At 45.2% G+C, this 26,085-nt stretch overlaps 1 protein-coding gene across 2 annotated transcripts in view; it reads right to left on the bottom strand.

Moving 5' to 3' along the window:
* The window catches only part of LOC148526430 (mitogen-activated protein kinase-binding protein 1-like), a 172,665-nt gene that overhangs the window by 69,589 nt on the left and 76,991 nt on the right, over nt 1-26,085 (bottom strand). For both annotated transcript variants that reach the window (XM_088470298.1, XM_088470299.1), the window contains exons 4-7: nt 19,014-19,071; nt 5,285-5,455; nt 1,825-1,962; nt 721-903 (exon numbers count right to left, since the gene is read on the bottom strand). In XM_088470298.1, coding sequence (XP_088326424.1) covers nt 721-903; nt 1,825-1,962; nt 5,285-5,455; nt 19,014-19,071 — 550 coding nt within the window. The remainder of the gene's footprint in view (nt 1-720; nt 904-1,824; nt 1,963-5,284; nt 5,456-19,013; nt 19,072-26,085) is intronic.

The raw sequence follows: 26,085 nt of genomic DNA, 5'->3' as shown, positions 1-26,085 counted from the left end.
AGTTAAGCTGGGTACACACAGGAGTGATGTTGGGCCGATTTACGATTTCAGAATGACAAATCGCCTACATAGCTCAGTGTGTACAGGCGATGGCACGCTCCCGCAGTCGCTAGCGACGGTTGCTAGGTTTGATGTGCTGCACATAAAACCTAACGATATCGCTAGCACCTATGGTATGTTAATAAAGGACGGAATAGTGATCGTTCCGTCATTCATTAACTTGTTCAAGTGTGTACAGGCAATCCCCATTCAAGGGCATTCGTTCAGATGGAATGCATGCCCACCGAGCCAGTGTGTACCCAGCTTAAATGAATGACGGAACAATCACTGTTCCGCAAGTGCATGGTGTGTTTCACAGGTCGCAGCCTGCTTCATCAGATCGGAAACTATATATTGTATTAGTGACATGCAAGTGTCACCTGCTTTTTCATTGGAGAAATAAATGGAAAACAAAAATGACATGATTAAAAATATTTGAGATTCAAAAAAAATAATAAAAATCGCTTTCCACATCAAATTCTGGTCCACTTGCATCCATGACATAACATACCTTTGCTGTTTCTACCTTAAGGGGATATGGAATTCCCCTCTCTCTCATTAAAGCTGTAAACTTCATCAGTATGTCTATATTGAGGAGTATCACAGACCTTACATCTTCAACATTCACTAACCATAGATCGTATACATTTATTTTTACAAGAGGTAACTGCCCAAACTCACCCTGAGCTCCACCCACTTGTCTAGCAATCGTCGGTCATTGAACTCACACAGGAGGCCTGAGGATGTGATACAGAAAGTGCTGCTCGCCTTCTTGCCTCTCCCACAGGAGACATCGGTGAAGAAATTGTTCCTCAGCTCTCCCAGCAGACCAGAGCGCCCGAGCAGTGGAATAGTAGAATTGACCTGTTTATAAAAGACACATCACAAGGACTTCATTTATCTGATCATTAGACGTCATCTTTTGGGTCATGTCTCTGCACTGACAAAATAATTCTGTAATACAGATGGGTTCCATGTTAGTAGGAAATTCGTAGTACAAATAAAAGCCTTGCCCACATGACTATAAAGTATAAACCTTGAAGGTAACATTTAACAGTTCAGAACAAAAAACTTTTTTAAATGAGAAGATCACATTATGTTGGGCACCATCTATTAGTAAGTGCAGTGATGACAGATATGTTGTAAGTGCTAAAATTGAGGTGGGCACCACACATGGTCAAAACCAACACCATAGTCACTAGCAATTACATAGAAGTGTAGTCCAATTACATTTAGATTATCACCTTATTTTCCATTGTCATTTTGACTGCCAGCGATCTGTTCTCATGCATTTGCACTCAAAATAAATTCAGTTCTACTGTAACACACTGTATTATGCTCTTAAACAGTCAGTCATTCAATGGGCTCTGTGCAGCCAGAAGTAATCACGCCCTCAAATGTTTCCTATACCACTGGCAGTGCTCAGCTGGCAAGTTAGAGACCATGAAATCGCACCGCATTTGTGCCAGCTTATTACCAAGTGGTGTAAACACAACACAGGTTACAATAATGTTCTACATATTTGTGCATTAACCTCTCTCTACGGTTGTAGTGTTACTAAATGACCCTATTGCTTTTGTATTATTCTGCCTAAACTGAAACAGGATTAAAATGTAATGAAAACTATGCAAGTCTAATCCATGCTCTTTGCTGATTGGTCATGGTGGGCACAGGGTAATCCATTAAATACAAAATGGAGATCAGACCATGGAAAGTGAAGTTGTGTTCCTCCTTTCTGCTCATTAGAAGAAACACTAGTTCCTATACATACATTACCGCTCTCACCTTCGATGACTTTGCCTCATCCAGGTACCAGAACTTGACATGTCTGTTCCCAGCTGTGACGAAGTAGCTGCTGTCTTCTGAGAACGAGACTGCCGTCACTTTACTAGAAACCTTGTTTGCTGCCACCACAACGTTTTTCTGAAAGAGAATCAGTCAGGAAAGAACCAAAAAAAATAAAAAATTATATTTTGTACTAGTCTCATAATGGATATCTTTCCCCTCACCGCAGGTTTTTGATCGGATTGTCCGATACTAGTGTTTGTGCTAAATGTGGGGCCTCTGATGCAACCGTCATACACTGTATGTTGGAATGTCCCCTTGTACGTGGATTCTGGGCAGCACTTAACAGATTTGCATCTAGGTGCCTAGATAGTTACCTCCCATTATTAGCGGAGTGGGCGATTTTGGGTATTTTACCACCATCTGTTTCGGGTAGGAGAGATAGTAAAAAAACTATTGTTGATTATATCTGCGGTAGCTCGTAAATGCATTTTGCAGATGTGGACCCAAGCAGAGCCCCCATCTGTTTATTTCAGGCCAAATAATTTTCTGCTTTTCAAATGGATTGGCTGGAGACCACGTTGCATAAGGAGACGAATAGGGGTATTCAATATGAAACGTAAACTTCGCCGTGTATGCGTGTCGAAGTTTTCACCACACATCGGAGCTTTTGCCAGCGGAAAAGTATCGCGCGCACCCCCGATTATACCCGTATTCAATATGAAATCGTCGAAAACGGCACCTGGCAAATGTGCAATCAGCGAAAACTTTGCTGATTTTTGGGGAAATCATCCTAACACCCCCAAAAAGATGTTCTGACATGGGGGATCACTGTGGATACCCCCGATTATCCCTACTGAAGGTTTTTGTGATCTTTAAACGGGCTCAATAGCTGCTATTTTGGGGATTTGGGAAGGTGGTGAAGAATAGTAATTAGAAGGTTTTTTTGCTGAAAATAAGTAGTCCCAGCACATTTTGGGTGCTTGAAAATGGGGGTGAGCATATTTAAAAGTTGCTAAAGTGAAGTTTTGAAAAACGTGAAAAATCCGCCTGCCGCAAACACCTGCGATGAAAAAAAAACACCTGGCGCATACTTGGGGACCCCCCTAGATTGTAGTTCGTTAGTTTTTAACTTTGTACCCCGCAAATTTTTTTTCGCCCCCAAAATGAAAGTGCTTTTTTTGGGGGTCTTCTGAGGTATTTTTTTTAAATTTTTTGACACAGTTTACCTTTGGGGGACTGTCTGAAGGTTGCAGGGTGTTTAGCGAAATGTTGCACCCCAAAACCCCAATTCTGCACTTTTTTTCGCAACCCATTCCTTGGTGATACTTTTTCGCAGGGTCGAATGCAATATACTTTTCGCACCGGCGAAAAGTTTTCAAATTGAATACGGTGTAAAAGTAAAAGCGGCAAAAATGTCATCAGAGCGAAAAACCTCGCAGAAACGGTGTTTTCGCTCCATATTGAATACCCCTATAAGACAGCTGTTTTTTTCAGCTGTGGGAAGGTTTTATAGACTCCTTTACGGTGGAATTATGACGCCAAATCTATTTATGTTTCAGAAATACTTCTTGGTATGAAAACAGAATTTTATTGGACGATCCGCCTGTTGCGCTACCTGTTACAAGCTGATACGGAATCTGTCTCTTTTTGGATCTCTTTTTCCTTGTTTAATTTTGTTGGAGTCTTTTTATTTTTAAGGGGGGTGCCTGCCAGGTCTAGAATATTATGATTGTTTTGCAAAGACAAATATTTTTAGGTCTTTATTTTGTACTATTTGTATTTTATTGCCCTTAATGGGCCTTTGTTTTATTTACTTACTATTATTTTTTGTAGAATATATGTTATATTATTGCTCTGACGAATAAAAGAAATTTGAAAAATATTTTGTACTAGTCTTTTCTTTAGGCTTTTGTGGCAACTCCATTCCCCACTATTGGCAAAGCTTTCTGCACAGGAAGGATTTTTTGAAAATAAAAAAAACTAGCGACCATAGATTGTTAAATTTCACTACCTCCGAGGCCAAGAGCAGATCTCTACAAAATGTACCCTGACCCCAGAACCCAGGAGCTGCTCCATGCAATGGTTCAACTTCAAACTCCATAGTTAGTCCCATCAGTAAAAAAACAAAACAAAAACGAAACCACACCTATGACATTTTGGAGGAAGGTGGAACAAAAGGACCAATGGGTAAGCCACAGTCACCGACACTGTTACTTGTCATTGTGTCTCTCACTCAAGCCCATTCTGCAGCCATATTAAAGTGGTGATAGCAACTGATAAACACTAATGGTGCATACACACTGGGCGATATTACTGAGCGATTGCACGATTACGACATCGTAATCGTGCACTATAATGTCGGAAACAACCTGCGATGCGCGTACCCGCTGGTCGTTTGACATTGTCCATTGCCTGAACATGTAGGCCAATCTGCCGATAACTACTGATTGGCCATGTTCAGGAATGATGGAGGGTGTCTGCACTGAACGACTGATCGCTCAGTGTAGGCACTACAGGGTATCAGGAACGACTGTACGACTACGATGTCTTAATCGTACTGTCTTTCATAATCGCCCAGTGTGTCGCACCTTTACGGTCCTAAAGAAAAGAGAGGTTGAGAAACTATACTCAAACAATGCAGTTTGAATTCCTCCATACAAAGTAATTGCTGGTATAATATGGGAAGTAACCATCAAGAATTTGTGGTACAACTAAAGAACACACCAAAACAGAGCAGGTCAATTGAGAACTTACTTTTAGGGAACAAGTAAGTGTGTGGGTGTGTGTGTGTGTGTGTGGTTTGAGGGGGGAGGGCTAAGTTGTTTTTTTTTTACAGATTGATGGCACAATTGGGGTAACAAAAAGGTAATTCCAGTTTATATATAACAAAGACAGACAATGTATTACTACAAAAAATAAAAAGGCAAACTGAACTGCAAATTCCTAACATAGGGCGTGTTCAGAGATGTAAGCAAACACGATGGTTTACGCACATCTCCGATGGTGAGATCTGAGCATGCGCAAATGCCACACAGCACATGTGCGGATCTCACTCTGCGACATCGGAATAGCGTACATCTCTGAATCAGACAATACATTTACAGTGTTCTCCCTTTCCAACCGGGTGGCATCAACAAGTAGCCGGGTGGGGGCCTTCGCAAGAATAAAAGGTTTTAAACCCCGACCTTATGATTTAAACTTGAAATAACATTTTATATATTAATTCTCCTCTTATTAGAGGCCCAGTCATCTGATTATGAAAAAGCTGCAAAGTCTGTAGGATATGGTCCTTTTTATACAGCCCCCAGATACTGTCCCCGCTTGCAGGCTCCCAAAGTGCCGGGTGGAAGGCGGTTTCTTGCCAGGTGATGCACCCGCAAAAAATAGCCTGGGGAGAACACTGCATTTATGTACAAAGTGTATTAGCTTTACACCTAAATATTGACTCAGAACTCACCTTCCATGACCACACATTGACGATCATGTCATGCTGATACCCGACCGATACAATGTACTTGGAGCTAGGAGAGAAGGACACACAGGCCACTCCATATTTGTGCTCTTGGAGTTCTGCTACCTGTGTTCGCTCAGCCACGTCCCAGACCCGCACTGCTGGCATGTGCCCGCTCTGTGAACAAAGTCATGATTAGAACAATAGAGGTCTGACGGCTGTTTGCCAAACACAACTCTAAAACTATTAAACAAATACCCTTTGAAGAACGAGGCAGCCATTTTCTCATACATTCAACCTTTAAATTTTACTGGGAATCAATTACACTGATTACAGAGCCTGACTAATAAGTGCTGGAGATATAGATAGGCCAATATAGATTTATTTTTTTAGAATAATCACAACCTCCCCATTTCATGAATATAAAAAGTATACAGACACACACACACACACACACACACACACGCTTGACAAATTAAAAAAAAGAGAGGCACTGAACTTAAAAAAAAATAAAAAGTGCAGGAAACGTATGACAATTGCAGTAATTTGTGGACAACCACTGGAAGCAGTGAGCGGTTGAAAGTTTAATTTAAGGCTGTGTATCGGAACTTATGAATTGTTTTGAGGATTTGGTGTCTGGACATCATGTAAAATAGGTCTACCGCCGAAATATCTAAAACAGCCTGTAAAAGCATAGGACCAGGGCAATGAGTGACAAGATGGAAACACCACACTGCCAAAGTCTGAGCTGCCGCAGAGATGAAGATCAGAACAGAGCAAATATTGGTTGAACTGAACCATGACTTCACGTTACCAAAAAGGCCTGTATATAAACATAGGTGCGGCTGCCAGCTAAGCAGTCTGGCACTTTCCACATGTTTTTCGTCTGCGATACTAGTCTGACTGGCAAAGGATGGTCTTCTTCATAACAGCCGCCAAATTTCAGTCACGCCACTGTGTCCCTGAATGACATTTCACCTTCTGCACCTCAGTGCAAATAGACAATTGGATTGAGGCAGTGATCTTTTGCAGTGTTTGCTCAACATAAACATGTGCAAAATTAAGAACCAAGTAGCATTATTTATGAAGTGGTAAATGAGATCTAGCTTGAACTAGTATTATTAGTGCACAAATGCAGTCAAATCCAGGAACTTGTGAAGAGCAGGGAAAAAAAATGGCAGGATTTTTTGAATAGCACCTGTCTAATAAATATGATCTCCAACCAAAATGCAGAGATGTTAGGGCTATGCCACCAAATGTGACTAAGTGAGCCATCTGTAGAGAAGCCTCACCAGGAACTAGGGGAAGTATTCGGGGGGGAAATGTATGCAGTGTAGAGGGAATTAGGTACCATCTGTGGCAGCACAGACAGTGTAATGGTTAGTGTTACTGCCTCACAGCAATGAGGTCATGGGTTCAATACCCACCACGGCCCTAACTGTGTGGAGTTTGTATATTCTCCCTGTGCTTGTGTGGGTTTCCTCCGGTTTCCTCCCACACTCCAAAAATATACTGGTTGGTTAATTGGTTCCCAACAAAAATTAACCCTAGTGTGTGTGAGCATGTGGTAGGGAATATAGATTGTAAGCTCCACTGGGACAGGGAATGATATGAATGGCCAAATATTCTCTCTGTAAAGCGCTGCGGAATGTGTGCGCTATATAAATAACTGGTAATAAATAAATAAATAAATAAATCTGTATAGAGAGCTTATAGGCACGCTTTCATTTTGAAACAAATGGAGCTATAGACTGTGGGACTGACTCAACGATGGACGTTAATGCGATTGCAGTTGAGATTTCGCACGGAACGCAGCTGCGAAACATGCTAAGACTTGCAAAGATTCCCGGAGCATAGAGATGCCCACTGCTGCCTTCTCATCTGCATAAGACATCGGTAAAATACGTAAATATCGGTAACATCGACTCACATTGAGCAGCCATCTTGCCCTTGAGGAAGGTCTGACCAGCCGCAAACACTGCAGCTCTCCTTGCACGATGAGAGCTCACATGCTGCGAATGCAATCGCAATGGGTCCTCTGTGCGAACAAAATCGCAAAGCAATCGTGATGCATGCGTATTGTGCCTTATACGCATGCACACTGGCAAACTTGGCTCGATCAGCATAAATATCACCATTACTTTATCTCTGAATTAGGCACTGTGTCCTTTCATTTCTTCCCAGTCTTCCTCATCTAAAAGTTAACTCAGGTCCTTCTCCCTCTCCCATGCCCGATCATGGGGTCTAAAAGGGGTAGAACCCGCCAATGCAAGTTCGGTGTATAATACGGAGTCAAGTCCCTTTGGTAGAGGATTGTCATGGACACAATGATTCAAACGATAATGATAATATGCAGTGATATGCTTTCACTTAATACCAACGTTTATCCATCTTATTGGTGCCCATCACTAGGACGCTGGCCATGTTAGACGAAATACATACTGTACATAGCATTTCCTAATGAGAATAGTCCATTTCATCTGTCCAGAATAAAATATCTTACTGTTCTCTAAAGATCAGACAAGCATCTAACCTCCCCTATAATGTATAAAATATGAGATATGGTAAGAACTTACCCTTGTTATCTCTATTTCTACGAAGTCCATAGGGTTCCACAGGATACCTTGGGGTATAGGTGATGACGTCAGTCTTCAGGCACCACAGAGTTAAAGTTTTCAGCCTCCCAGGATGCATCTGGGTCCCTCTCCTATACCCCGCCCCCGGGCCAAGGCATCTCAGTTACGTCACAAGCCATAGGCCGGAGGAGGAGAAGAAAGAGAGAGAAGAAAAAAATCTGGACACTCACAAGAATCACATTCTCACCATAGGGAGACGGAAAAAACGGTGACCAGAATAAAGCCCATCTGCAGTACAGGTGCGACAGGGCGGGAATCCTGTGGAACCCTATGGACTTCGTAGAAATAGAGATAACAAGGGTAAGTTCTTACCATATCTCATATTTTCTACTTCAGGATCCATAGGGTATCCACAGGATACCTTGGGGATGTCCCAAAGCAGTATCCTTTAAGGGTGGGGACGCTCCTGTGCTGAGAGGAGAATCCGCCGCCCGAAGGAAGCATCCTGAGAGGCAAAGATGTCAAAAGCGTAATACCTCACAAAGGTATTGACAGAAGACTACGTAGCAGCCTTGCAGATCTGAACTGCAGAGGCACCACGTCTAGCTGCAAACGAAGGACCCACAGACCTAGTGGAATGAGCCCTCACCAAGGAGGGAACTGGAAGACCTTCATGAAGATAAGCTTCTGAAATTGCCATACGAATCCAGCCTGCCAAAGTCTTATTTGAAGCAGGCCAACCATTTTTACGGAAGCCATAGAGGACAAACAAGGCGTCCGACTTCCTAAAAGAAGAAGTGCGGTCAACATAAATTCTCAATGCCCGCACAACATCCCAAGTGGCGTCACCTACTGAAAGTCCAGGTGAATTGAAAGCCGGCACAACAATTTCTTCATTGATGTGAAAACTGGATACCACTTCGGGAAGGAATCCCGGACGAGTGCGAAGCACCGCCCTATTCCTATGAAAAATCAGAAAAGGGGGTCTACAAGAGAGAACCCCTAAATCCGAAATCCGTCTGGCCGAGGCAATGGCCAGAAGGAATATGGTTTCAGCTGTAAGCCATTTAAAGTCCACTGAGTCCAGTGGTTCAAACGGCGGTCCCTAGAGAACTCTCAGGACCACAGCCCAATTCCAAGGCGCCACCGGTGGAACAAAAGGTGGCTGAATGCGAAGAACACCTCGCATAAAGGTGTGCACATCAGAGAGCGCAGCAATCCTACGATGAAACCAGACTGACAGGGCAGACACCTGCACTTTCAGGGAAGCCAGGCGAAGCCCATGATCCAGTCTAGCCTGTAGGAAAGCCAACACCCTAGACAGGCGGAACTCCCTAAGGGAATAACCTCTAGGTCTACACCACCGGAAGAAAGTATGCCACACACGATGGTAGATTCTTGCCGAGGAAGGTTTACGAGCTCTTAGTATGGTTTGCACCACGGAGCTAGAAAAACCCTCTGGACCTTAGCATGAACAGCCACACCGAGTCAGGTCCGGGTGAAGACAAGGACCCTATGACAGCAGATTCGGTCGTAATGGTAACCTCAGAGGAACGTCTACTGACAGACTCTGGAGGTCGGAGAACCACTGCCGTCTGGGCCACTCGGAAGCTATCAACAGTAGCGTACCTCCTTCTTGATTTGAATTTCCGTAATACCCGCGGAAGAAGGGAAAACGGAGGGAAAAGGTAGGCAAACTGGAACGTCTACTAGACAGACAGGGCATACACCAGAGACGCCTTTTCGTCTCATGTTCGAGACCCGTACACCGGCAACTTGTTGTTGTGCCGGGACGCCATGAGGTCTATCTCTGGAAGACCCCACTTGTCCACCAGACTCCGAAAGACGTCCTGGTATAAAGACCACTCTCCCGGTTCCTCCTTGCTGGTTTAAATAGGCCACCGTGGTGGCGTTGTCCGACGGGACCTGCACAGGGTGACCCTGGAGAACCGGCTGTGCCCGCTGGAGAGCTCTTGACACCGCATGGAGCTCCAAAATGTTTATTGGAAGCTCCGCTACCGCCCGAGTCCACCTGCCCTGAAACAAGTGTGGACCCGTGACAGCTCCCCAGCACCGGAGACTGGCGTCCGTTGTTAACAGGACCCAGTTCGCCACCCAGAACGGGCGTCTGCAAACACCAGGTTAGAGACAGGCGAACATCCGGAGTGAGCCCCATCGTCTGGGACTTGAGACACTGAGGCAATCCATTCCATCTGGACCGGATCAATAGCAGCAGAGGTTTGGAGTGAAATCGGGCGTACTCCACCATGTCGAATACCGACACCATTGAGCCCAATAACCTCTTTGCCAAGTGTATCGACACTCGACGACACTGCAGACAACTGCGCACCCTCAACTACAAAGCAAGGATCTTTTCCTCCGTCACAAAGATCCACTGCTGCCTGGAGTCCAATAAGGCCCCGAGGTGCAGGATCCTCTGAGACGGGGTGAGTGGACCTCTGCCAGTTTGTCAACCAGCCGTGACGTTGCAGTACCGCAATCGTCAGATCCAGATGGTGTAAAAGAAGCTCTGGAGACCCCGCTATCAACAGGAGGTCGTCCAGATAAGGCAACAGTCGGACTCCCTGCGTCCGCAGGAGAGCCGCCATGACCGCCATGACCTTGGTGAATACCCGTGGAGCAGTCACCAGGCCAAAAGGCAGTGCCCGGAACTGGAAATGTTCGTTGCAGATTGCCAATCTGAGGAACTGCTGATGGTGCCAAAGAATAGGGACATGCAGGTAAGCGTCCTGGATGTCCAATGACACCATGTAGTCCCCAGGTTCCAGTGCCAGAATATTGGACCGCAGGGTCTCCATCCGAAACAGAGGCACCCTCAAGGACTTGCTGAGGGCCTTTAGGTTTAGTATTGAACGGTAAGACCCATTGGGTTTCTGCACCAAAAATAGAATGGAATAGAAACCCAGGCCCCTCTGGGAAATTGGAACATGCACTGCGACCAGCACCGGGCGAACTGAAGCAGGCGCCCCCCACTTTGGGGTCCCCCAAAAGGAGGCCTGGACCGTCAGGCAGCAGGTTTGTTATCTGACCTAGGAGCCGGACGTCTGGTACTCCAGACCTGATTCTTGGGCTTGGACAATTTCTTGGCCCCAGCCTGCCGTGGACAGGACTGTACTTTAGGCCTACCTTGGGCCCTGTGAGGCCAAAAGGACGACCCACCAGCACTAGAAGGAATCGTAGCAGACAGAAGACATGCAGATTTTGCTGCTGCCAACGTAACTACAATTTTGTCCAGATCTGGACCAAATAGTACCTGTCCAGACCTTCTAATCCCTTTTTGGAATCCGCGTCCGCTTTCCAAGAACGCAACCATAAGGTGCGACGAGCAGCCACGGCTGCAGAGGAGATCCTAGAGGTGAGCATACAAATATCTAAGGCCGCTTCATTAATGTAAGTGGCCGAGTCTCGGAGATTGCCCACCAACTCGGTCCAAAGACGCCTCCAAATTATCCGCCCAGCGCTCCATAGCTCTGGCTACCCAACACACGGCCAGAGCCGGTCTGGATGCTTCCCTGCAAGGGAATAAACGGCTTTGAGGCAGATCTCCACCTTGCGGTCTAAAAGAAACTTCAGGGGCTCTTCATAGCCCCCCTCTGCACAGTGCCTCCGACTCCGGCCAGGCACCGACGAAACTGAGATGCCTTGGCCCGGGGGCGGGGTATAGGAGAGGGACCCAGATGCATCCTGGGAGGCTGAAAACTTTAACTCTGTGGTGCCTGAAGACTGACGTCATCACCTATACCCCAAGGTATCCTGTGGATACCCTATGGACCCTGAAGTAGAAAGAAAGCTGAAAGACTGCCAGGACCACACGTCTGTTGGCTTCGATCCAACTCCCACACAAGCTGCTTACATCCCGGCTAATACAAGTTAAACGCCACAAACCGTTTAAAACAATCTCAATGGAGAGAAAAACAAATGTGTTTTTTATGAATTCATCGCTTCATCATCTTGGCTTCGCCCTGCTCTTTTATACTGTATTTGTTCATTATGTTGAGTTATTTTATTGGTTTTCAATACAGAGAGCACAGCAGAGCCATATCAAATCCAAGGGTAACTAAAAACAAGAGATATGGTAAGAACTTACCTTTGTTATCTCTGTTTCTACGAAGTCCATAGGGTCCACAGGGTTGACCTTGGGGTATAGGTTGGGAACCAAATCCGGGCACCACGCAGTTAAAGCTTTTAGCTCCCAGGATGCACTTGGGTCCACTCTCCCTATAACCCCTCCCCCCAGCCAGAGGCACCTCAGTTTGCAAGTAGCCAAAGGCCGGAGGAGGAGAGAAACAGAGAGAGAAAACTGGAACACTCTAGAACCATACTCACAGAAAAGGAGACGGGAAACCGGTGACCAGTAACACAGCCCATATGAAGCCAGGTGCGTCAGGGCGGGCGCCCTGTGGACCCTATGGACTTCGTAGAAACAGAGATAACAAAGGTAAGTTCTTACCATATCTCTTGTTTTCTACTTCAGGGTCCATAGGGGGTCCACAGGGTTGACCTTGGGGATGTCCCAAAGCAGTTCAACCAAGGGTGGGGACACTCCTGTGCTGAGAGGAGAATCCGCCGCCAAAACGGAAGCATCCTGAGAGGCAAAGGAAACCAATGCCTAGAACCTTAAAAAAAAAAAAAAAAAAGAAGAAGGTGTGGACAGAAGACCACGTGGCCACCTAGCAAGGCAAAACAGCCAAGGCGCCACAGCGATCCGCCCACAAGGGTTACATGGCCCGAGAAAAAACAAGCATCAACAACAGAAAGGCCTACCCATGTGTAGGCCCCTGAAGAAGACATACGAGGCCATCCAGCCAACATTGGCCATAGGCCGGCCATACTTTCCTGTTAAAACCAGAAATCTCAGACCACCAATAAGGAGTCTGATTTCCGTAAGGAACTTGAACGGATCACATAAACCCACAGAGGCCGGACCACAGTCAATGAGGCCACACTAGCCGAGAGGACTGGGGACTGAATGACAGTGATTTTTAGGTTCCATATTATTCTGGAACTTATCGTACGAAGAAGAAACACAGGGCGAGAGCAACTCACACCCTGACATGATGCCCTCCAGAAGAGGGAGCCACATGAGAACGCTCCCAATTCCGACACTCACCTGGTCGATATAAACACCCTGAGAGAAAGAGAGAGCCAAAGCAATAGACCATGTAAAGGCTATCACGACCAGCGGTTCCATTGACTGTCCCCGGAGGGAACGAAGAACCACTACTAACTCCCAAGGAGTCCCTAGGGAGGATAAATGGAAGCATAATCCAGAAAAACACTCCAAAGGATTAACTGGATACCAGAGTGGAGCAATTCCACATCTTAACCATACTGACAGTGTAGAGATCCGCACTGTCAGGAAGGCCATGCCGAGGGTGAAACCCAAGCCAGCCGGAAGGAATGCCAGAATATCTGGAAATCCTGGACACCGGAGGATCGTATCTACAGGTACGATACCATAAGAATTATGTATGCCACAGTCCGTGCCAGCAAAGTCTGGCCTATCTGCTCTAAACATCTCAATGAAGACAGAGCCAGGGAAGCCCTAGGACCGCAGTAGGGGCGCAGTCAAAGACAAACGATCCAGGTCTAGGGAAAAACAAGGACCCTGAGACAACAGGTCCAGATAGTGAAGCAGTAGGAACGGAGCATCGATGAGGAGACTCCGAAAATCTTAGTACCAGTGATGTCTGGGACAAACTGGAACCCCCAGAAGGAAAGCCCTTCCGTCTCTAATTAAACTTCCGAAGACCTCGAGGAAGAAGGGAGACCGGAGGACACAGGTACACAAAGTGGAAGGACCACTTCACTGACAAAGAGTCACTGAAGGTAGCTTCAGTACTCCTAGAGCTGGACTGTAACACCGGCAATGTCTGATAGAGTCAGAAGGCCATAAGGATCAATCACCTCAGGGAGGCCCCCTCTGCTCACCAGGAGTTGAAACCTGTCTTGGAGAAGAGACTAGTCCCCGGAATGCACGTCGTGACGGCTGAGGAAGCCCGCTTCCCAACGGAGAGCTCCCGGAATGAACACTGCAGAGTCGGCCAGGAGAAGACCCTTGGACTATGTCAGAATGTATGACATTCCTGTCATTGCCACCCAACTACCAGTGTTGCCTAGATGGAAGCCACTGTTGTGACACTGTCGGACTGAACCTATTCAGGTTCACCGTGACATATGGGTTAGGCCAGAGTGAAGGCCCAAGACAGCCTAAAGTTCCAACAAGTTAAGTGGCAGGGCGGAAGCGACAGACGTCCAGCTGCCCTGAAACGAGTGCGGACCAGACACCGTCTGTAGCAAAGAATACCCTGGACGAGATGGCCATAGCCACCCGGACAGAGACCGACTCGCCTCCAGAAAGAGCATCATCGTGCGAACAGCGATCCGATGGAAAAAGCTCGATCCATCCGGAGAGGAGTCAATTATGGCAAGGCCTGGAATGTAACTGAGCACAATCCACCCTACCAAAAAGGTAGACACTCTGGTAGACCGCGCATCACCAAGAGTAATGACATATGTCGACTGCGTAGACATCCGCACACTCCAAGTTGAAGAGTGGAGATCTTGTCTTCCGCCAGAAAAATTCTAACATTCTGAGAATCCAGCAGTGCTCCCAGATGAAGAATACCCTGTGAGGGATGCAGGGAGGACTTTTTCTCCGTTGACTAATTATCTGTGCCGAGAAGAAGCCACGGTTAGCCTGACCTAGCGGTAAAGTACCTCGGTGATCCTGCTAAAAGCAGGAGGCCGCCCAGATAAAGGAGCATTCGGATACACTGAACAGGTGAACTGTCAGAAAATCCATAAAGCTTGTAAACCCCGGTGGAGTGGAGGACAGTCCCAACAGGCAGAGCCCGAAACTTGCAAATGTTGCTGTGGCACAGCAAACCTGAACCCATGCTGATGAGATGGCTCTGTATGTACCCGTAGGTACGTATCCTGAATACTCAGATATACTGTAAAATCCCCAGGTTCCAAATGTCGGATGATGGAGCATGAAGGATTCCACCTGAGTCCAGGCACCCTTGGAATCTGATTCAGGGATTTGAGACAGAGTATAGGCAAATGAGGACCAATCGGTCACTGCCCCAGAAAGAAAGTAGAACAACCAGTCTTGTCAAGGTCAGGACCAAACAAGATCGTCCCCATGGAAGGAGTCTGCACCTCTGCTTTCCCATAACGTAGCCATAGGGTATTGCGGTGGATACAGTCGCAGCCGAAACCCTGAAAGTTAGAAGAACGGCATCCCATGTAGGTAATCCCACACGACCACTGCATATTTTATGTGAGCGGCAAAAGACATTTGAACCCCAGACGTGTTGGAGGGGAAAAACGTTACAAAAGCATCACCATGCGATGGCCATGGTAGGACGGGCAACAGGCCCTGAAAACGAGTATATTGATTTCAGGCAAAGCTACCACCTACGGATCCGTAAAATCCGTCCAGGCTGGGATGGGAGGCGTATTAATGCCTGTAATCCGATGATGAACATACAAATCCACCCCAGAAGGAGATTCCATTACTTGTGAGGACCCTCAGGGAATGGGAAACAGGAGGCCTTTGTGACTCCTCGTTTCTGGCGACAGCCAGACTCCCGCCATGAGATCCACCCGCTGGGCAGAAACGGGAAATGTATGATACAGGTGCAGGATCGACATTCTCTATATCCAGAATTAACCTGGCTACCAGCCCCAAAGCAGGAATAATAACACTTGAAATCAGCTCCCCCCATGTGAGAGGGAAAGAGCCAAATACACCATCCAGTGCACAGCAGAGCCACTGGGAAGTAACCACAGGGCGTATATCACGCCATTTAGTATTTAGTAGAAAACGACATCCACCAGGGTGGCCGTTGTGGTAATCCCTGCAAGGGGAATGACAGACCGATGTGGTATCGGAGGTAATTCATGTACTGTGAAAAACCCAGGCAGGGAGCGATAGTCTGTGACACAGGGGTAAACTGCAAGAAATTGCGAGATACCCAGAGTTGAAAAGGGCAGTATGGTGAAGTAACTCCAAACGAGTGACGACAATGGGGCCCGCCCGGCCATCCTCAAAGGAGAGGATCCTGAGAAATAAACCGCCCTTTAAGGGGGTCGTGCAAGGGGCCCGGCACCAGATGGCGCCGCATACATAAACCTTTCTGATTTAAAATCCTCCACACTAATTCCTGCAGGCTATGACTTGCAGGATAGCAATAATGGGTGCAGTATCGTGTGCAAGCTCCTGGTCAGATATATTTGACTATCTTGACGGAAATATTAAGCAGCGCCATACCGCTCCTGACTAACGCTAAGAGTAGCTGCAGGGACCCATTATCAGCGTATGCAACACACAGTTCCATCTAAAATATCGCAACGTGCAGCACGCAACAGTATGTGACAAACCTCACAAATATTAATAAGTATATATATATGTGAGGTCTCAGAACCACCCCAGGTACACCTGTATTAGGGCAGATAAAGAAAAGGGATAGATATACACTGACAGGTGAGAGAAAAAGCAGACAGTCAGCACTAGCATAAGTCACATACAATGCAGACATATATACTGTACATACATAAGCATGACATATAATATACTGCACAATGTCGCTACATTCAACTGCCCAGATTCAATGTCAGGGAAGGCTATAGCGCTGTGTACACTCACCCAAAATGGCCAGGTACGCAGGGGGACTGGGCACACTGTCATCCTAGGAGCTCTGCAGCACCACCGAGAGATAATGGCCGCTGGAGACCTCAGAAGAAGCGTGGCCCGCGGAGGAAGCAGCTCAGCGACGCCAGACTGTAGTATTGAAAGGCGCGCTGAGCTGAGGGGAGGAGCTGCTAGACAGGGAAGGCTTCCTCCCCTGGCTAGCAATTAACCCCCCGGGATGCCGGCTGCCGCTATAATCCCTGGTGGGCTGTGGACATGCGGGGTATGCCTCCATGGAGGGGGAGCCCGCCGCCACCGCTAGCGCCTCCAGTCTGTCCCCAGAGGCCGGAGGCATAAGGCTGCATGTACACGCGGGTCACCGCAAGCGGTGACCACGCGACTTACCTGTCCCCGTCGATCCGGCAGCAGCCCAGGGAGTCCTCCAGAGCCCGGCTAGTACAGACTCTGGGGTCCCGCTGCGATCCCCAGATCTGTACTGGCGTCGCAGCGCCGGCGGGGTGTAGGAGCGGCAGCTTAGACGTCCATTGGACAGTCTGATGCTGCCGCTCTGAAGAGTAGTAAAAAATAATAAAATAAAACTCTTTAAAATAAATTATAAGCTATGGGGCTGCCAAGCAGCCCCCCTGCAGTAACGGTGACCCGACTCCGGCCGGGCACCAACTTAAACTGAGGTGCCTCTGGCTGGGGGGAGGGGTTATAGGGAGAGTGGACCCAAGTGCATCCTCGGAGCTAAAAGCTTTAACTGCGTGGTGCCCGGATTTGGTTCCCAACCTATACCCCAAGGTCAACCCTGTGGACCCCCTATGGACCCTGAAGTAGAAACAGAACTACCTCAGAGTTGAACAAATGCCACAACAGTCTGCTCTCCAGCGTTTCTGTAGGGCACCATTATTGCTGGTTCAGACAATACAGGTCCCAGACAGCGATATGAATCTGTGCAGTTACAGTAGCTAGATCCGTGCAGTGTTTCACCATAGTGTAGATCTGTACACAGTAACAATCCATAATGCTGTGCCTAGGAACAGTCAGCACTGGAAACCAGCTCCTATGGTTCACAGAAGATGCAGAAGCGGCTTCTGCTTGTGAGTCCTATTCATATAGCTTTGCGAATAAGGCTCATTTTAAATGAAAAAGTCGCACAAACAGATGCTCGGCATTACCGACTCGCATCACGGCATGGCACGACTAGAAGGACAGTTTAATGCGCAAAGAGGCTAGATGTATGTGGAAACATCTATATATCATCAAAAGGATACATACAATCTAATACTTTAAGTATTAGACTGGTGCTTTTACCACTTACCATTCCTTATGGCTTAAGGGCCTGATTCAGACTTGGGAATAGAGTGAGATAACTCTCTCAACTGATCATCTTGGTGAAACCATGCTGCACTGCAGGTGGGGCAGATTTAAAATGTGCAAAGAGATTTAGATTTGGGAGGAGTGTTCCAAACTGACATCTAAAGTGCAGTGTAATAATAAAGCTGTGCAGCATTTGTGGGCTACATGCAAAAGCAGCCAGTATTTACCCCACATAAATTTTTTTTATGTATTTACACCCCTTGCATTGCAATATGGTTTGTTCAGGTTCACAGTTGGGAATAGAGTGAGATATCTCTCTCAAGTCTGAATCAGGCCCTAAGTCAGAGGTTCCCAAAGTCCGCCATTACAGTCCACGTTTTAAGGATATCCATGCTTGAGCACAGGTGACTTAATTAGTACCTCAATCCATTTGATTTAACAGTCTGAACTCAAGCTTGGATATCCCTAAAACGTGGACTGTAATGGCGGACTTTGGGAACCTCTGCCCTAAGTCCTTTACCACCTGATGCGCTGGGAAGACACGGATCTTGCAACTGTTCTTTGTTCTAATGTGGATGTTTTTAATTCAAATAAATAATATATAGATATAGGGTTAGGTTTAGGGTGAGTTTAGGGTTAGGCACTGGGGGTCCCTACAGTTTCAGTAAATTCAGCACTAGAGGAATCTTACTATAATCCTAATTAATCCATTTCAGTATGTGAAAAACTAGCTGCCAATTTACACTACCACACACCCAATTTGTTTTTGTTACATGGCCCACAAGTTGTTTGTTACAAAACTGCTGGCACCCATCTTCCCAGGACACTTGTCCGTACATACTCTACATAAGCACACATATCTAAATTGTAAGCTTAAAGTAGAAAACATGGCATGGCCTTCCGTACACATTAGGCAGTGTTTATAGTGGCTTGGGAATGTGCTGAAAAACTGAACAGCTAAACACACTGGATTTTCTTTGATCTGGGACAGTCTATGGGGTAACTTGGACTAGATCCTGATAAAACATCACTTACAGCTAAGTACACACATATGGACATATCGGATCAGAAAGATCCTGCAGCATATCACTCCAGGAAACTCCCCAAGTGTGGTCTTCTGTAGAACTGTGACACATGGAAGACCCCTTACAATATATGGTACATATCAAACACTTGCCTCTCCTGTGACCAAGAACTTTCCATCTGGAGAAAACGCAAGTGCGGTGATTGTCTTTCTGAAAAAAAAAAAGACAGAAAATCAGCACATTAGCGATTAAAGAAAATACAAGTAAAGCCCACAGCAATAAGTTATGTACACATCTTCAATAAATTACTATAAAACTGTTCAGTTCACACAATATTGCGATTCAGTCAGTCACCCGCACCTGTGCCAAAATGCAGCATTTAAAGCTATAGGTGTTACTTTTGGAGGTATAAAGGGTCAACTGTAGAGGGAGCTGTCATTAAAGGGCCATTAAGCTAAAATAACCAGTATGAATTGTGGGAGTTGAAAACCGAACGAAGCCATGTGGACGCCACTAGGAGGAACATGAGGCGTTTCCTATAGACACCATGACTTCTCCCTACTGTTTTATACTAGCCAGAGAAGAGCCGGTATCTCCTAAACAAAGCCATATTATCTCATCAATACATATACATTACTTTATGCAAACTAGATTCCATAGTCTTTAAAAATAGGTCTGTATTACCATTCTATAATAGCCAGCATTTTAGGAGTTATACTAAGCTTGGCTAATTTAACATAATTTACATTTATTACAGGTGAGGCTTAGTACAACTGATTGACTGCTACAGGATTGTAAGTGCACACTTGCATTTTTTTCAGCAGTGTACACCCAATTCACTTGCAAGTACGGATTAAAAATAAATAAATCAATAAATGGTATATTCAACTATAGGCAAAGTAATTTTTTCTCAATAAGCAGTCACATCTGTGCATAGGTGCCTGGGGGGCACTGCTCGGAGTCGGGGACCAGCTGCACATGGTCCCCTGCAAAGACGACAGATTTAATTGCAGAAAGTCAAATGAGAATGACTGTACCAGACATCAAGGGGCAATCGAGCTACACATGGAAAATTACTTAAGAATAGTAACTGTGGAAACAAAAGGTTTACAGCAAACAAATAATTTAACATTATTATAATATTTAAGCAGATGGTAACAATTTGCTGGAGCTCACAAATCATACAGAGAAATAGGTTATTCATTAAGAATGGGAAATTAATAGGCACAAAACAATGAATGTGAGGTTATGCAAATTCCCAAAGGATGGGGGGTAGATGTAAATATAACTTTGGATGTTTCTCCAAATTTTCTGTTGGTTTAAGATGAAAAAATATATATCTGAAGCAATGATCAACTGGCATATGTAATGGGTGCAGGGTGTGAGGTGCATATGGGTCCCTGGATCAAGGTCACAACCCTGCTCCCTGGGTACTGTAGGACTTCAGTGGTCCTCCTATACTTTTTGCCAGCAACACCATCTTTCGGCAAGATGGTGGTGGCACAGGTGATAGGAAAGACTCTAAAAGAGTGTTTCCTATCTTCTGCTGAAAATATCACTCAGAATATGGTGCCATCCGTAAAGTGTGAGGGGACCCCAAGGCATTAATACACAGCTGCAGTGAGCCATGATGCCTTCTGAGCTACTTGGCACAATTCCATACATTGATTAGGCAAGAAATCCTCCTGAAAAAGCCCCAAGACTCCCCAACAACTAACACCAACTTGATTGTGGAAAACTCAACACTGAGGCTGATGAAGAGGGTGTTCACAAAATGGGTGTACATTACCTGTGGGAACGGGGTGCGTGTCACCCATATGCTGAGGCGATCTCGATATGCACCGCTCAGCAATGCTTGAATGTTCCACAAGATGTATTATTTAGAACTTCATTGCTAAAGTTTATGACACCTACATCCTGCCCTCCAGCCATGAGGGTGAGTCAGTAAAATGACTGAGTCTCTGGAATACAAAATAGCTTGTGCGCCTATTAGAATGTTCTACATAGAATAAACCTGTGAAAGGAAATTTTTTAAAATTAAAGTTTACTCAACATGTCACCGGCTTTCTGACTTTATGGTCACAGAGTTAGGACAAAACCTGTTTAATTCACTCATTTAACCTAAAACATCACAATTTAAGATAGGTTAGGAAAAAAAGGGAATACATTAACTAACCCACAAAAGGTAGATATCCTTTAAAACTTGAAGAATTGTTTGTAGTGGAGATTTTATAGGGACTATACTTTCCATTGATTAAATATATTTAAAAAAAAAAACAGCTAATTTTTTTTTCATTATTTATTTTAATCAGTTGTGCGCCATGGAAAAAAGTCTGTGGCGTCAGCCATTGCACTGTGAAACATTTGCAAGCAAAGAGCCGCTGCTTGGCAAAAAAATAAAATCTGTTCTGATATAATTAGCACAGTCTAAGACGGGGTGGGCAAAATAAAGCCGGCGGGTTGGGGCACCAAGTGCTGTACCGTAGTCTCCTGCATTAGTAACACATGCTGTATGGGCGCCACATGTCACAGTGGGGAGCTGACCCAACCACTTATATACGATGAATGGTTTCTACAGTTTTTTTGTGTACTTTTCATCTGTGTTAGAAAATAAGCTGCAATTGACAAAATACTTTGCGCACGGCCCTCAGTTTACTGAAACTGGTTATGTCCCAGGCTGAAATAATGGTCCAGAAATGTTCATATTAATCCAGCACATTCAAAGTCAATAGATGCTATACATACTTATGAAAATGTTCAAAAAAACTTGAACACCAATCTCATTAAAATCAGTTACAGCTATAAAAGAAAATGCTCATGCCAAATGAGTAAAAGTAAAAAAAAAATGAAAACAAATAATGAGATCGTTTGTCAAAGAAAATGGTGAATTTTTAAATTTAAGAAGGTAGGTGTTTTTTTTTTTTTTTTTTTTTAATTATATTAAATCCTTTTCTCCTGAAACTACTATAAGTAGGGTAACCACCCGCCAGCCACGAAGACCGATGTCAGTCACTAAAGTCCAGGCCCACATAGTGACTGAGCCTATCCAGTTGATTGAGGAACGACTGAATCACCAGAAGTCCAGGCTGAAGCCACAATGGGTGTGAGTGAGGCTTCTGCTGCTGTGCAGACACTGGGCCTGATTCAGAGCTGAACGCTCTATTTAAATGTGGAGCGGCCTTTTGGACGCTCGCATAGCTGTGGGTTACCACCCACATCTTATGCGAGCGTCCATGATGATGGTCGCGATGGTCAAAGACCATCGGGCTTGCGACGAGACCCTGCGGTAGGGTCTCGCTTAAGCAAGCCCAGGAGTGATTTTGGTTCTATCAGAGCCAAAATCACTCCCACTGACATCATTACTGATGTCAGTGGGGCCGGACTCAGACAGTAGGCGTTCCCATGGGAACGCCTCCGTCTGGCAGCCACGCCCCCGGCACGCCCACCAAAGGGGGCGTGCTGTCAGTCACCATCGACAGCACGCCCCCTTTGGTGCGAGACCCCGAGCGACGTATTTCTCGTCGCTCGCCGGGTCTTGCACATGTGCACGACGGAGCTCCCTCCGTCGTGCGCATTCGCCCAACATCGACCCGCTTGCGAGCGACCTTCACTCGCGAGCGGGTCTGAATGACCCCCACACTTCAAAGTGAGCTCAACTTTTCTGATTTCCTTAAGGGTAGCAGAGCTGGGATTCGAAATGGTGGTGGTCTTCCACAAGAGTTGCTATGGGAGGGAGGATCTTCTTTGGGAGGAGTTTCCCTTTTTGTCAAACCCAAGCAAGAAATCCTCCAACTAAGGAGAAGGAAAATAAATGGTCTGTTTCTTTTTACTCTTAAAAAAGAGACGTGGCTGGAATATTAGACTTCACTATCCTGAACGTGTAGAAACTACCGGACACAGCCTGCACCAGGGCTGCCACTCCCTGCACACCACCATGGTCCTTATAAGTGAGCCAGAAAAAAATCGCTGGGACAGAATCCTATGAACACTCCCAACCCCTTTGAATATGGAAACCCAAGGGAAATCCCTCGCTGAACTGCTGGAAACAGGCAGGTCTTGGGTCTGGACTGTGGTGGCAGAGTCCGAAAGCCATTCCAGAGAGGACAACGACCTGCACCGACTTAGGTCATGGATACCCAGAGCCCAAATCTGCTTGTCAGGTGCTGCAGGTAGGGTGCCTGGGAGTCAGTGTGTCAAAAGAGGGCCAGGTTGATCTCCATGACTCCTGAGGGAGCGGAAGAGGAGGTAGAATCACTGCTCTGCTTCCTGTTAGCAACTAGCGGTTTTGAGATCATCACCACTGCCTGGATGAGGAACCTAGCTCAGACTGGCTCTGCTGCAACTGTGGGGGTACTCACAGGCAAGCGTAGATGTCTGTTCTCTGCCAAGCACCCCCACACTCAGCATCTAGTCTGACCAAGCAATTTAGCTTGACACCTGAACAGGTACCTTTGCCACATTTCAATGGAAGTGATCCTTTTCCCAGACACAGAAAGAGTAGGAAAATAAATGAAATCCCAGTGTCGATGTTGACTGCAAAATAGACCCAAAAGAAAGTTCTGGAAGTGCTCCATGATGTCCTCTGCCATTTAGACAACAAGGGAGTAGATTACAGCTCTGCCTTTAACTCTATTGTTCCAACGTTGTTAACTGATAAATGAATTAGTATTGGTTATAATATTCCAAATATGCAAATGTAAAATTTGCAGATGATACCACTCACTATGGTGGGTTTAACTATTGATGGGGGTAAAGTAAAATTATAGGAACACAGTTAAAGGTCTCGTAAAATTGGGGGGGGGGGGAGACTATTCATCTGCCCTAAAGAATAAGAAAACCAAAAGAAGTTATTCTTGAGTTTAGGAGGTCAATGAGAACAGACCTGCACCCACTTTGCATGAATAATAAAAGAAGTGGAGATGAGGACCGAATTAAGTTTTTGGGTCTTAATATCGCAAATTATCTCACATGTCTTCTGTGATGGTAATGGCGTATCTCCACCTATTCTTCCTATGACTATTGTGTGCTACTGGTTTACCCAGGAACAGTTTAACATTTTATTACAGATGTGTAAATGAAAGTATCCATAAGCTGGGTACACACTGGAGCCATGTCGTTCCGATTTAGATGATTTTGCCAATATGGAATGACAAATTGTGCAGTGTATGTGCACGATATGCGCGCTCCTGCGGTCACATGGGACTTTGTCAGGTTTGTTTTTCTGCACAGCAAGCCTGACGATATCGCATGCGACGCTACGTATGTTAATAAAGGACGAAACGAGTGATCGTTCTATCCTTCATTAAGTGCTGCAGCGTGTGCCGGCAATAACGCGATGTCCAGGGTGCCCCTGCACATCGTCACGATTGCCGGTCGCACAAGACTGTACCCAGCATTGCATATTGCAATAGCACACAGGCAGAACGTAGGTCTATTAACAGTGTAGTCAAGGCGGCAGAAAGTTTGATTAGTCACACACTGCTTCACTTAGAGGATATCCATTTCAAAAGTAGTGTGACCATGGCGAATAAAATAGTCATAATAGTCATCCTTGCCCTAATTTTCGAACTATTACCATCAAAATAAGCATTTTTGGGAGCATTAAAATCACGTAAAAGCAAGTTAAAATTAGCTTTTTTCCTTTTATGATATTTAGATTGAATATATAATGTAACTGGTTATTTTATATACGTTTACCCCTGGATTTCTTGTATAACTACATGTAATTTCACTGAATTGCATTTGCACTTAATAAACATTGATTGAAGTAATTGCAGGACACCCTTAAGAAAGGAGGTGGGAGAAGTACGGACACAGAACAGAAACAAAAAGGTGGGGAGACAAAGTAATGATCATTTTATAGCACAACATCCAAGATTAAAAAAAAAATAAAAAATCGCTGCAATTTGGTCTTCCATGTATATTACCAAGTACAAAGATCATTACAATCTCTAGACCAGACAAGTCCTGTTCACATAAATCTAGAATATATTTATTTGAGACAAAGCTGTGCTTTATGTAAATTTACATAAATATATATGCATTTTTCTTGAGCTTTTAAAATGCTTCCCACTATAGTATATTTCACAAAGGAGCTTGTGTTTTGGGTTTACTGGTTTTAAGGTCGCTATTCCAAGAACTTGACATGACACCAGGTTAAGAATGCATTATCATCCAATGCTTAATCATTCGGCATGTACAACAGAAAGCACGACCTCCATTTCTGCGTCAAGGACACAGAGATCCCTGCTGCTTTGATGCACTCTTGTCACCTAGAGGTGTGAGGGGGAAAATAAGAGCCCTCCAGGTCAATCATTAGCTACAGGAGCCATTAATAGACCTGGAACTTCAAGAGGGAGACAGAAGAAAAAATAGCAAGAACAGCTTGGCCAAAATAAGAAGAGATCAAATGACTTGGGAGAAAGTGTATACAAACAGTCGGCAAACTGAGTGCTTGACTGGCAGCAATGTGCTGAAGTGTGTTATCTGGGTTATAGGGCAAGGAATGTTAAGATTAGCAACACATCTGTGGAAGACAAGAGCAGGAGTTGCCATTTAAAAATCTCTAGTATACAGATCTTGAGGTTTGGTACAGCATAGCAGGAACATAATGACCTGAAATTAACTTCAGATTTTATTGATATATACAGTCAGGTGCATAAATATTGGGACATTGACAGAATTTTCATATTTTGGCCTCTGTTCACCACCACAATGGCTTTGAAATGAAACAAACAAGATGTGCTTTAACTGCAGACTTTCAGATTTAATTTGAGGGTAATTACATCCAAATCAGGTGAACGGTGTAGGAATTACAATGGTTTCTATATGTGCCTCCCACTTTTTAAGGGGCCAAATGTAATGGGACTATCAACTAAAAAGCTATTTCATGGACAGGTGTGGGCTATTCCCACGTTATTTCATTATCAATTAAGCAGGTAAAAGGTCTGGAGTTGATTCTAGGTGTGACAATTGCATTTGGAATCAGTTGCTGTCGACTCTCAATATGAGATCCAAAGAGCTGTCACTATCAGTGAAGCAAGCCATCATTAGGCTGAAAAATCAAAACAAACCCATCAGAGATAGCAAAAACATTAGGTGTGGCCAAATCAACTGTTTGGAACATTCTTAAAAAGAAAGAATGCACCGGAGAGCTCAGCAACACCAAAAGACCCGGAAGACAACTGTGGTGGATGACAGAAGAATTATTTCCCTGGTGAAGAA

The sequence above is a fragment of the Taudactylus pleione genome, unplaced genomic scaffold (genome assembly GCF_031769625.1).
Source record: "Taudactylus pleione unplaced genomic scaffold, aTauple2 ptg000096l, whole genome shotgun sequence".
NCBI lineage: Eukaryota > Metazoa > Chordata > Amphibia > Anura > Myobatrachidae > Taudactylus > Taudactylus pleione.
Note: the sequence above shows the minus strand (reverse complement) of the source record. Positions and strands in the feature narration are given on the sequence as shown.